Below are 10395 nucleotides of genomic sequence, written 5' to 3' on the forward strand. Positions count from 1 at the left end.
CCTGGCTATACTTAGAGGAGGGGACTGGCCCGGGACGGACTTGACTGGTGTGGGTTCCTAAGGAAGCTTACTCTAGAAGCGCAGAAGAGGGCAGGCTCCAGTGCCTTCCTGTCCACCGGAAGCCCTCAATTCTAAGGATAAGACACTCCCCACACTCCCTTCCTAGGCAGAGCGCAGGGCTTCCCAGCCACAGGAACCATCTGGGAGGCAGCAGAGACACAGGAAGGGGAGGGACTGGGGAACCATGAGTCCCAGCACCAGACACGCTGTCATATCTGCCTTTATTGTGAGCAACAGGTGGGACATTTCCAGCAACAGTAAAATAAAAAAAATTAATTTACAAAAGCAGGGATTCAGTGAAGCTGCCTGGTTGGAATCTGAAAGAGAAGGGGATCAGAATGAGAGCAGGGACCCATCTTTCCATCACCTTCCCTCACACAACCCCTCCACCAAGTGACCAAACATCAGTAAAAATTTATCTCAATGACTGAGAACACTGAAACTGACTAAAATGGAACTCCTGGCAGCAAATCCCGGACCCTGGCCCACCGCCTGGCCACTTGCCGATGGCTTCCCAGCCACTGTGCATGATGCGTAAGAACACAGAGGTGGTGCTCGCTTCGGCAGCACATATACTAAAATTAGAACACAGAGGTGGAACCACGTGAAGCCTGCGCCCACAGCCCAAGGCAGTACATTCCAGCACCAGACCCAGGTCAGACAGTGTGGAGACCTCAGATCTGACACAGGTCCTGCTCGGCTCAGATTCCCACCAGGGGACAGGGAAAGAAGCCCATGTGTCCGGCGTCCCTGTCCTTTCTGCCCAGTCTGTCTCCATCAGCCAAGGGGGCACGCGGGCCCAAGGACCCTGATGTGGGTGTGGGGAGGTTTCTCCAGCATCCCGCCCTGTCACCGCTCTCACCCTTGGGAGCTCATATGTAGATGCCGACCCAGAGCAGCAGGAAGAGGACTCCGAAGCCCATGAAGAGTGAGGCCACCAGGGAGATGAGGAGCTCTTTGTAGATGTCCCGGGTGTACTTGGTGGACGTGACCTCATAACTGGCCGGGCAATTAAGGAGAAGCAAAGGTGTGGACCACGCAGGGCAGGGAACCTGGCCAGGGCATCTCTGGGAGAAAGGTTTGCGCTGAGGGCTTTCCAGGAGGCTGGTCTGGCTCCGTGCAGCTGGGCAGAGGAGTCCAAGAGATGACCTAGACCCTGGCGCTCCTACTGTTGGGGCCAGTGTGAAGAAAGCAGGAGAGACTCCATCTTGAAGCCTGTCATCCATCCTAAAGACAGGATGTGAACCCTGCCCAAGAGTGAGGAAACCACTGCTAGTGAAAACCAGGTCTGGAGACTTCCCTCCCTACAGATGGCAAATGGAGACTGAGGTCGGGCAGCCCCTGTTAGATTAACCATGGAGACATCCTCCCTCGATGTATAATCATTGTTTGCCGCCCCCCACCCCCACCCCCGCAACCTTAATTGTTTGTTCTCCTAGCACTTACTTAGTTGTGAAACTCAATCATACACAACAAAGGGATTGCTAATATGTAACCAGTCAAGTAGTGGGGAGTATAAAGCTGGGCCTCTCAGAACCATCAGGGGCCTTGTTGAGAACTGATTCCCCTTGGATCCGCTGGCGTAATAAACTGTACTCCTCTGTCTTGAGTGTCCTCTGAGGTGTGCTTTGCGACTCCGGATTCCACAACACCCTTCAACCACCAAGGTCACATAGCTAATGAGCAGCAAAGCTGGGACCAGCCCTCTGATCTCCTGACACCTGAGTATATCACTCCTTATAACACTTCTCAACTTCAGTTCCTGTGCCCAGCCTCCAGTCCAGCCAGGCCCTCTGCTTACTATGAAGACTGAAGAGCAACTGAGCTCACCTGAACTTGGAAAATAAGGCTACAACCTGACTTTGGATGGCAATGGCCCTTACCCCTTAACCTCCTGACTGTCCTGCTTCCCCACGCCAGAACAAAACTGGCTGGGTGCCTGTACCCAGTGTAGTTCCTCCCTCCAGTCCCCACATCACTAACTCTGGCCCACTGGCTGCTCAGTCAAAGGATACACGAAGAACCAGGCGGTGAAGAACATGCCAATGGCCAGCAGCACCACGGTCAGGTGGGGAAAGACAGCCGGGTTCACGGGGCTGGTGTATCTGCTCATGGCCTCAAGTTCCTAGGGGAAGGCGTGAGATCAGAGCCACTGAAGGATCCCAAGACTTCAACTTCAGAGGACTATGGGATTATCAGAGCCTCGTGCTGCTGTGAATGACTGCAAGAAGCTTAATTCAGCCTGGGAGACAGGGACATTCTTCCCGGTTCCTTTGAAAGAACCACTGTCAAATGATACCTTTTGGGAATGACAACGATTATGATGGCATCTTAAACTAAGGTGGCGCTTTGTCTTTTCAGTAGGAGATGAGAAGGGCAGCTAAGAGTCAGAGGCTGAGACACACAAGGGGACTGATTAGCTACAGATCAATAGTCCTTAACATTTTTTTTTTTGGCTGCACCATGCAGCTTGCGGGATTTTAGTTCCCTGACCAGGGAATCGAACCTGCATTCCCTGCATTGAAAGCGTAGAGTCTTAACCACTCAACTGCCAGGGAAGTCTGGTCCTTAACATTTTCTGAGGCCACTGATCATCATGGGGAAAAAAAAAAAAAACATGATGAAAGGTCTGGACTCTTTGCCTGGGACAAATCACACACAAGAAAAAGTTTGTGGGAGGGGTGAGTCCCTTCACTGTTCACCTGAAACTATCATAACATTTTTCTTTAATTGGTTACACCCCAAGACAAAATAAAGTGCTTTTTTTTTTTTTAAAACAAAAGAAAAAGTTTGCTTATGATTTTAGGATCTTTATGGACCCATGTCTGTAGACACCAAGCTCAGAATCCTGACTGAAAGGCAGATTCTGAACTGGTCCAGAGTCTGCCTCAACTTCTAATTCTCTATTCTTCCCACTACACAATTAAGGAATCTCGGGAACTGCAAACAAAAGACATAAGTCAAAATTCTGACTCTACTAAATACCATGAATCTCAGTAAGTGATTATAATACCTCTCTCACAAGGTTGATGTATGATTTAAGACAAACGTCACAGCATCTAACTCATTGCCTGGCATAGAGTTGTTGCTCAATAGGTGTTTGTTTCCTTCCCAAGGTTATAGGGAAGATCATGAGCTAATGCTTGTGAAAGAGGGCTGTAAAAGTAAAGTTCCGTACAAATGTTAATTTCCATTGTCACCCACCAGCCAATGTTTAAATCCAGAACATAACAACTCTAGGCAAGTAAACTGAGCCCATTGTTCTAAGAGACACTGGAATTCAAATCAGTAAACATTTATGCCCCCCCCCTGTAAACGATGAAGACAATCGCTGCCATTGACTGAGCCTCCAATTGCAGGCCCTGTGTTTGGCACTGGGAATACAAAGATGAATAGACATCATCCCAGGGCTAGAGGCACGTCAGATGGTGGTCACTAGGAGGCGTGGCAGATAACAAAGAAGTCCATGACACGTGGCAAGAGGGCTGTACACAGGTTGTGGGGGCTCCCAGGGCAGAGCGGACAAGTGCCCGTGACAGCTGGAAGTGCTTCACCAAGAAGGTGACTTTTGCCCAGCGCTAGGTAGTATGAGTACGAGTTCCGCAGAGCAGGGAGAAACTTGTCAGATAGAGATAACAGTTTGACCACAGGTAACAGAGCTAAATGCTGGAAGGTATTAAAAAATGCACTCACGCTCCTCATCCTTATAAACTGCGAGATCAGAAGCCCACTGAGAGCAAAACCTTACCTAAGGAGTCAGCCCATTCCCCGCCCCTCAGTCCAAATCGAAGGATCCAGGGTCCTCCCGCCCTCTAGACATCGGGCACCTGACGCCTCTGTGAGAGAAACAGGCACAGGATGGAACTCGGGGGTCCCCAGAGCCCCATCGGAACTCCCCTCAACCCCCTCACCATTTTGCCGGTCACAGGGTAATCCGCCACTCCGCCACCGGAAGAACACGTCGTCAGGAGCAGGCGCGCTGCTCAACCGGAAGAGGAAATGCAGCCACGCGGGTGGCTCTGTGGGACTTGTAGTCCCGTGGTTTCGGGTGTGGCGGGATCTGGGGCCTTCGGGAGCCCGGGGTGGAGTAGGGGCAAGCAGTGGAGAAGGGTAGGGTCAGGTCGCAGAGCAGGTCCGTCCGCCCTGGCGGGACTGATTGCCATGAGAGAAGCTGGCCGAGGGGCCTGGGGTCTGTACTACGCTTCCCAGGAGGCTGTGCGGCGCGGCAGGTCACGTGACAGGAGCGCGGGCTTTGGAAGGCGGTGAAGCGAGAGGGTACCAGAGACTGGTGCTGAGGAGGCTTCGGGGCAGAGGCGGGAGTCGGGCTGAGTTCTGTTCTGGGCCACCCGGGAGCACCCCAGAGGCCCAGGTGAGACCCTCGGGAAGCGTCTCTGAGAGCGTCGGGCCCGTTTTGCGCCGGGTGTTGGGGAAGGCGGGCGGCTGCCGCGCGCGGGGCGGAGAGAGCGCGGGATTCAGACGGGCCCGCCAGTTTCCCGCTGCGAGTCCGGGGCCAGTCCCTTAACCTCTGAGCCTCTTTCCTCATTTGTAGAAAGAGGGTGATAACTCCCACCTCATGAGGTCGTTGTGTATTGTGACCGAGCTCCTGGAGGAGACACTTTTTTGACCTGCACTTGTTCATATCACTGCCTTTATCGGACGCAGTGGGAGGATATCTGCCCTTGTTCTAGCAAAGCCGGTAACTTGAGACACGAACCAAAGGATCGAGTGGGTTCTGCCGGGGGAACGTTTGCGAGCACCTAGTGTTTGTGTTTTCGTCTGATATCTCACTTAACCCTGGCAGTAATTCTGCAAGGCAGGCATGGTTATCATCTTACTTGGTAGATGAGAAAACCAATCCTAAATGGCTTAGTAATGTCACACGCTAAGTGACTTAGTGATCACTGTTATCCAGGTAGTAAATAATGGTGCCTAGATTCAAAGCCACTGCCATTCACAGAGGAACTAAAACGAGATAGAAAAGGGCTGCAGAATGGTGGGAGGAGCGTACAGCTGAACAGAAGTGAGACAGGGCAGTCTCATCCCAGTTTTTGTCTTGGATTCCCAGGCTGTATAGCGTGTTGGACATACCACATGATGACCCCTAAAATCCCTTTTTTAAAAAATTTTTTTGGCAGCTGTGGAACATGTGGGATTTTAATTCCCCAACCAGGGATCAAACCTATGCCCTCTGCATTGGGAGCACAAAGTCTTAACTATTGGACCTCCAGAGAAGTTCCCCCGAATCTTTTTGAATACTTACGCATTTAACATGTAGTAAAATATAACTGATAAAGCACAGATATTATTGCTTAAGATGAATTCTCTTTTCCAATTTAGTTTTTAGAAAATGGTGTCCATATAAAGAAAATTTTAAGTTTAGGTTTTCGTGGGAAGTTGCACAGAATTGTGAGGGTGGTTTGGGCCTGACTGAAGTTTGGAAAATACTGTCCTAAGGAGTCCAAACCACAGAACTGTGGTACTGGGCTAAGTGACTGTAGCATCACTGGATCAGAACTCAGGGTAGAGAAGAAGCTGTGGAGTTCACATTTCAGACTTAGTGGTGGAGAGAAAGTACAAAGGGAAAGACTTAAAACAACATCATGACAGAAGTAGAAACTCTTTGACATGCTGAGGGGATGCTGAAGAGAGATTAGAGAAGTGTTGTGAAAACCGCATTATTCTCACACCAATGTTATTCCTGCCAGTTCTTCAAAGCTGCTATGTTGCCCAGAGAAGCAGAACAGACAGGATCTAGAATATGGATATATGGGAAGGCTGACTTTAAGGAATTGGTTCAGAGGATCGTAGGTGTTGGAAAGTTGAAAATTGTAGGTCAGGTCAGCAGGCTGGAGACTCTGGTAGGAGTTGATGACTGGTCTTGAGGCAGGATTTCCTTGTGAGACCCGTTTTTGTGCTTACGGCCTTTCAGCTGATTTGATGAGGCCCTCCCACATTGTGGGCTTCCCTGGTGGCTCAGATGGTAAAGAATCTGCCTGCAATGCAGGAGACCCAGGCTTGATCCCTGGGTCGGGAAGATCCCCTGGAGAAGGGAATGGCTACCCACTCCAGTGTTCTTGCCTGGAGAATTCCATGGACACAGGAGTCCATGGTGTTGCAAAGAGACACAGGCACGACCGAGTGACTAACACTTTCACTTTGCCATATTGTGGAATGAAGTCTCCTTAAAATCAGCTGATATAGATGTTAACCACACCCACAAAATACCTTCACAGCAACACCTGCATTAATGTTTGATTAAATAATTGGATATTGTGGCCTTGACAGACTGACACAGAACTAACCCCTCAGAGCTGCTGAAGGGAGGTAAGCTGGAGGAGTGAGTTGGGAATAAAGATCCAAAGAAGGAACGAATGTGTTGTTCATGAATTGGCAAGAAGACAGATACTCCTAAGTTTGTTTACCACCTTAGACATTTGGTTGCCTTTTTATCTGTCTTGTCTCACCTTTGTGTAACGGATTTGCGTGTCATTCAGGGGGCAGTTCTGCCATCATGGTCCCTGGACTCCTCAAGCTGGCCCAGGCTGTCTCCTCTGGCCTTGCTGTAGCCCTTTTTGCAAGCTAGCCCTGTTGCTGCCTTAGCCACAAAACTTTTAAGTCCCTTAACGACTTGAATATCTTATCCTCTCAGCATGTAGTTTAGTGCCTGATACTCAGGAATCCTTAGTATTAACTGAGTGAACTAGTATTAATTGAGTAGACTTTCTTGCTGTACATTTCTTGATGACTTGGTGTCCTTTTGTTGTGCTAAATTTGTTTAGCCGCAGGCATGACATTGATGATATAGTGCCCCTGGTAATCCTCCTGCATCCTTTAAGTTCCTCCTTGTCTTACCCACCTTTCTTTTTTAGCTGTCCCTCCTGTACTGCTATGGGAATTCAAGGACTGGCGAAACTGATCGCTGACGTGGCCCCCAGTGCCATCCGGGAGAATGACATCAAGAGCTACTTTGGCCGCAAGGTGGCCATCGATGCCTCCATGAGCATTTATCAGTTCCTGATAGCTGTTCGCCAAGGGGGGGACGTGCTGCAGAACGAGGAAGGGGAGACCACCAGCCACCTGATGGGCATGTTCTACCGCACCATCCGCATGATGGAGAATGGCATCAAGCCCGTGTACGTCTTCGATGGCAAGCCGCCGCAGCTCAAGTCTGGGGAGCTGGCCAAGCGCAGCGAGCGGCGGGCTGAGGCGGAGAAGCAGCTGCAGCAGGCTCAGGCCGCTGGGGCCGAGGCAGAGGTGGAAAAGTTTACGAAGCGTCTGGTGAAGGTCACCAAGCAACACAACGACGAATGCAAGCATCTCCTGAGCCTCATGGGCATCCCGTACCTCGACGCGCCCAGCGAGGCCGAGGCTAGCTGTGCGGCCCTGGTGAAGGCCGGCAAAGTCTACGCTGCGGCCACAGAGGACATGGATTGCCTGACATTCGGCAGCCCCGTGCTCATGCGGCACCTGACTGCCAGTGAGGCCAAGAAGCTGCCCATCCAGGAGTTCCACCTGAGCCGGATCCTGCAGGAGCTGGGCCTCAACCAGGAGCAATTCGTGGATCTGTGCATCCTGCTGGGCAGTGACTACTGTGAGAGCATCCGGGGCATCGGGCCCAAGCGGGCCGTGGACCTCATCCAGAAGCACAAGAGCATCGAGGAGATCGTGCGGCGGCTGGACCCCAACAAGTACCCCGTGCCGGAAAACTGGCTCCACAAGGAGGCCCAGCAGCTCTTCCTGGAGCCCGAGGTGCTGGACCCAGAGTCTGTGGAGCTCAAGTGGAGCGAGCCCAATGAAGAAGAGCTCGTCAAATTCATGTGTGGGGAGAAGCAGTTCTCCGAGGAGCGAATCCGCAGTGGGGTCAGGCGGCTGAGCAAGAGCCGCCAGGGCAGCACCCAGGGCCGCCTGGATGATTTCTTTAAGGTGACCGGCTCTCTCTCTTCCGCCAAGCGCAAGGAGCCAGAGCCCAAGGGAGCCGCTAAGAAGAAGGCAAAGACTGGGGCAGCAGGGAAGTTCAAAAGAGGAAAATAAACGGGTTTCCCTTCACGATACCTCTGTGATCCCAGGATATTTGCCTCTACCTGTAAGAGCTGGCGCTGGAGAAACCTCCATAGGGGTGGGGAGGGGCTTTCATTGCTTCCCTGGCACCACCCTGCTCAGTTGTGCTTTTCCCTTTGTTACTTGATTTCATGGCAGGAAGGCCACAGAGGTACGTCATTGTCTTCTTTTTTAGCTCAGGAAAGTATGTCAGGCTCAAGCCGCCTCTCAGGCAATTTAATGGACATTGAATCCATTGTTACATGAAAGCAACAAGTTTTGAAGAAGAGAGGGAGATAAACGGTGGAGATGAAAGACTGGGATGATTTCCTGCCTGGCCAGCTGGTGGCTGGTGGGAGGTGACCGTGGAACCAGACTGCTGCTCTCTCTGGCTCAGCCTTGACCCGCCCTAAAGAGTACCTATCAGGGAGATGCAGTGTCTTAAACAGATGGGAAGAGCTGCTGAGAAGTAAGATAGGCAGAGAGCTGGAGTTGACACCAAGGGTTTGATTACCGGCTTTGAATCCTGGGGTGGGTAGAAATTTGAACTTGCTATGAAATTCCATACAGTGGTAATTCATAGGCATAAGGTGGTGGAGTGGTTCTCACGGCCTTCCTGAAGCATTTGAGTTGAAACTTTGGGATAAGATGCTGTTTTCATGTGCTGTTTTTTTAAGGTATGAGAAGGAAAGATTCAATAAAACTATAAAAAGTAACCAGAATGTCCTGTTCTTTGAGAACATTTGAAGACATCTCAAGTGCCCCAGGCTTCAGGCAATGTAAAATGTTCTCACCCAAGGTAACGTTAGAATTGCACATTATTAACAGGTGATTTGAGAATGGCCAGAAGATGGCACCATTCTCCACAGGATGGCCAAGGCAGCATTGGAGGTCCTTCAGCCATGAAGCCTGGTTTACCTTGCTGGGAAAGGAGTTTTAATAAATTGAATGAATTTCTAGTTTTGCACCTACTGTGTGAGATAAAGGAGCTCCTTTGAGAAATCCTCATAATTTAGATCAACTACATACATCAAGGCATCCAGGCATTTACTTTACCAGTTTATTAATCATGAAAGCTATCATTCAAAAATCACTTTATTATTTCCTCTGTGACGTAAATTTCAGGTTACTCTTTTTCATAGAGTTGGAATGTTGTGGTGGTTTTTTTTTTTCACCAACATAACTTTTATCAATAAAACATACCCTCAGTAAAACAACATAGTAATTGTTATACTTCAATAAATTTTTTTAAAAACAGTAATTAACACAATATTGTAATTAAACTATACTTAAGTAAAAAAATGAATCAAAAATATCTGGATAGGTTTGATGTGATATCTGTTGTGATTTTGATTTGCACTTCTCCCATGATCAGTGAGGTTGAGAACATTTTCATTTATTGCTTCACCATTTTTACTTAATTTTGGGGAGATGTCTGTCCAGTTATTTGGTCCATTATTAAACTGGATTATTAGCCCTTTTTTGGAACTTGATTTATACTTATTTCTTAGTCCTTTTTCAGTCATATGGTTTTAAAATTTTCTTCCCATTCTGTATGACTGTTGAAGAGACTTCTTTCCCATTGTGGAGTTTTAGAACCTTGGGGAAGATGATTGTGCCAGTATGTGTGAGTTTATCTGAGGGCTGTATTCTGGCCAATAGGTCTATCTGCCTGGTTCTATGCCAGCACCCTACTGTTTTGCTTTTTGTGCCTGTGTAATATATTTGAAATCAATAAGTGAAGCCTCCATCTTACTGTCAAGATCATTTTAGCCCTTTGGGGTCCTTTGTGTTTTTATATGCATTTTTCAAAAATTTCTATTGGCATATAGCTGCTTTACAGTGTTGTGTTAGTCTCTAGTCTCTTGTATACAGTAAAGTGAATCAGTGATATGTTGGTGTATATTCTTTTAAAGACCAGTGGTGTTCAGATATTTTTTAAGAGTAAACTATCTTTCAAGTGAAATCTTACATGAAATGTCAGACTTACGAGCTCCTCTGGTTGAAGCAGGAATGAGATACAGTCTCCCCGGCAACATCCCATAACCAGGGGCCTCCAAACCACTGGTGTAGACAGAAAGTTCTGTCCTTAGGGCAGGGATTTTAGTCTGTTTCTAGCAGTTGACAAACCAATTTTCCGGATTGAACCAAGCCACAAAACTTGAGTTCCGTTTTTCTTTTTGGCTCTGCTGTACAGCATGCGGGATGTTAGTTCCCTGACCTGGGATTGAACCCTGCAGTGGAAGTGTGGAGTCAGCCTTCACCAATGGTGATGGGGGCCCAGAAGTGGGAAGACTT

The 10395-nt window shown here is 48.9% G+C and overlaps 2 protein-coding genes across 3 annotated transcripts; one reads left to right on the top strand and one right to left on the bottom strand.

Moving 5' to 3' along the window:
* Positions 1 to 264: 264 nt before the first annotated feature.
* On the bottom strand, positions 265 to 4078 carry TMEM258 (transmembrane protein 258). 2 transcript variants are annotated; one of them, XM_020916877.2, is made up of 4 exons: positions 3972 to 4078; positions 2076 to 2185; positions 923 to 1059; positions 265 to 377 (listed from the first exon to the last, which is right to left on the bottom strand). In XM_020916877.2, exons 1-3 carry the CDS (start codon positions 3972 to 3974, stop codon positions 933 to 935), a joined length of 240 nt encoding a protein of 79 aa, XP_020772536.1. In that variant the 5' UTR covers positions 3975 to 4078; the 3' UTR covers positions 265 to 377; positions 923 to 932. The 2 variants fall into 2 exon arrangements, with proteins under 2 accessions (XP_020772536.1, XP_070313574.1); XM_070457473.1 differs by lacking the exon at positions 3972 to 4078 and adding an exon at positions 3809 to 3892.
* Positions 4079 to 4196: 118 nt separating this feature from the next.
* On the top strand, positions 4197 to 8813 carry FEN1 (flap structure-specific endonuclease 1). Its single transcript, XM_020916873.2, has 2 exons — positions 4197 to 4429; positions 6930 to 8813. Exon 2 carries the CDS (start codon positions 6949 to 6951, stop codon positions 8089 to 8091), a length of 1143 nt encoding a protein of 380 aa, XP_020772532.1. The 5' UTR covers positions 4197 to 4429; positions 6930 to 6948; the 3' UTR covers positions 8092 to 8813.
* Positions 8814 to 10395: the final 1582 nt, after the last annotated feature.

The sequence above is a fragment of the Odocoileus virginianus genome, chromosome 28 (assembly GCF_023699985.2).
Source record: "Odocoileus virginianus isolate 20LAN1187 ecotype Illinois chromosome 28, Ovbor_1.2, whole genome shotgun sequence".
NCBI lineage: Eukaryota > Metazoa > Chordata > Mammalia > Artiodactyla > Cervidae > Odocoileus > Odocoileus virginianus.

Excerpts from the sequence above, each read along its gene's own strand:
- TMEM258 (XM_020916877.2), bottom strand. Across the intron at positions 1,060-2,075 it reads TTCACCGCCTGGTTCTTCGT|TTATGAGGTCACGTCCACCA; the intron begins GTATCCTTTGAC and ends TTGCCCGGCCAG.
- FEN1 (XM_020916873.2), top strand. The coding sequence starts at position 6,949 with ATGGGAATTCAAGGACTGGCGAAACTGATCGCTGACGTGGCCCCCAGT.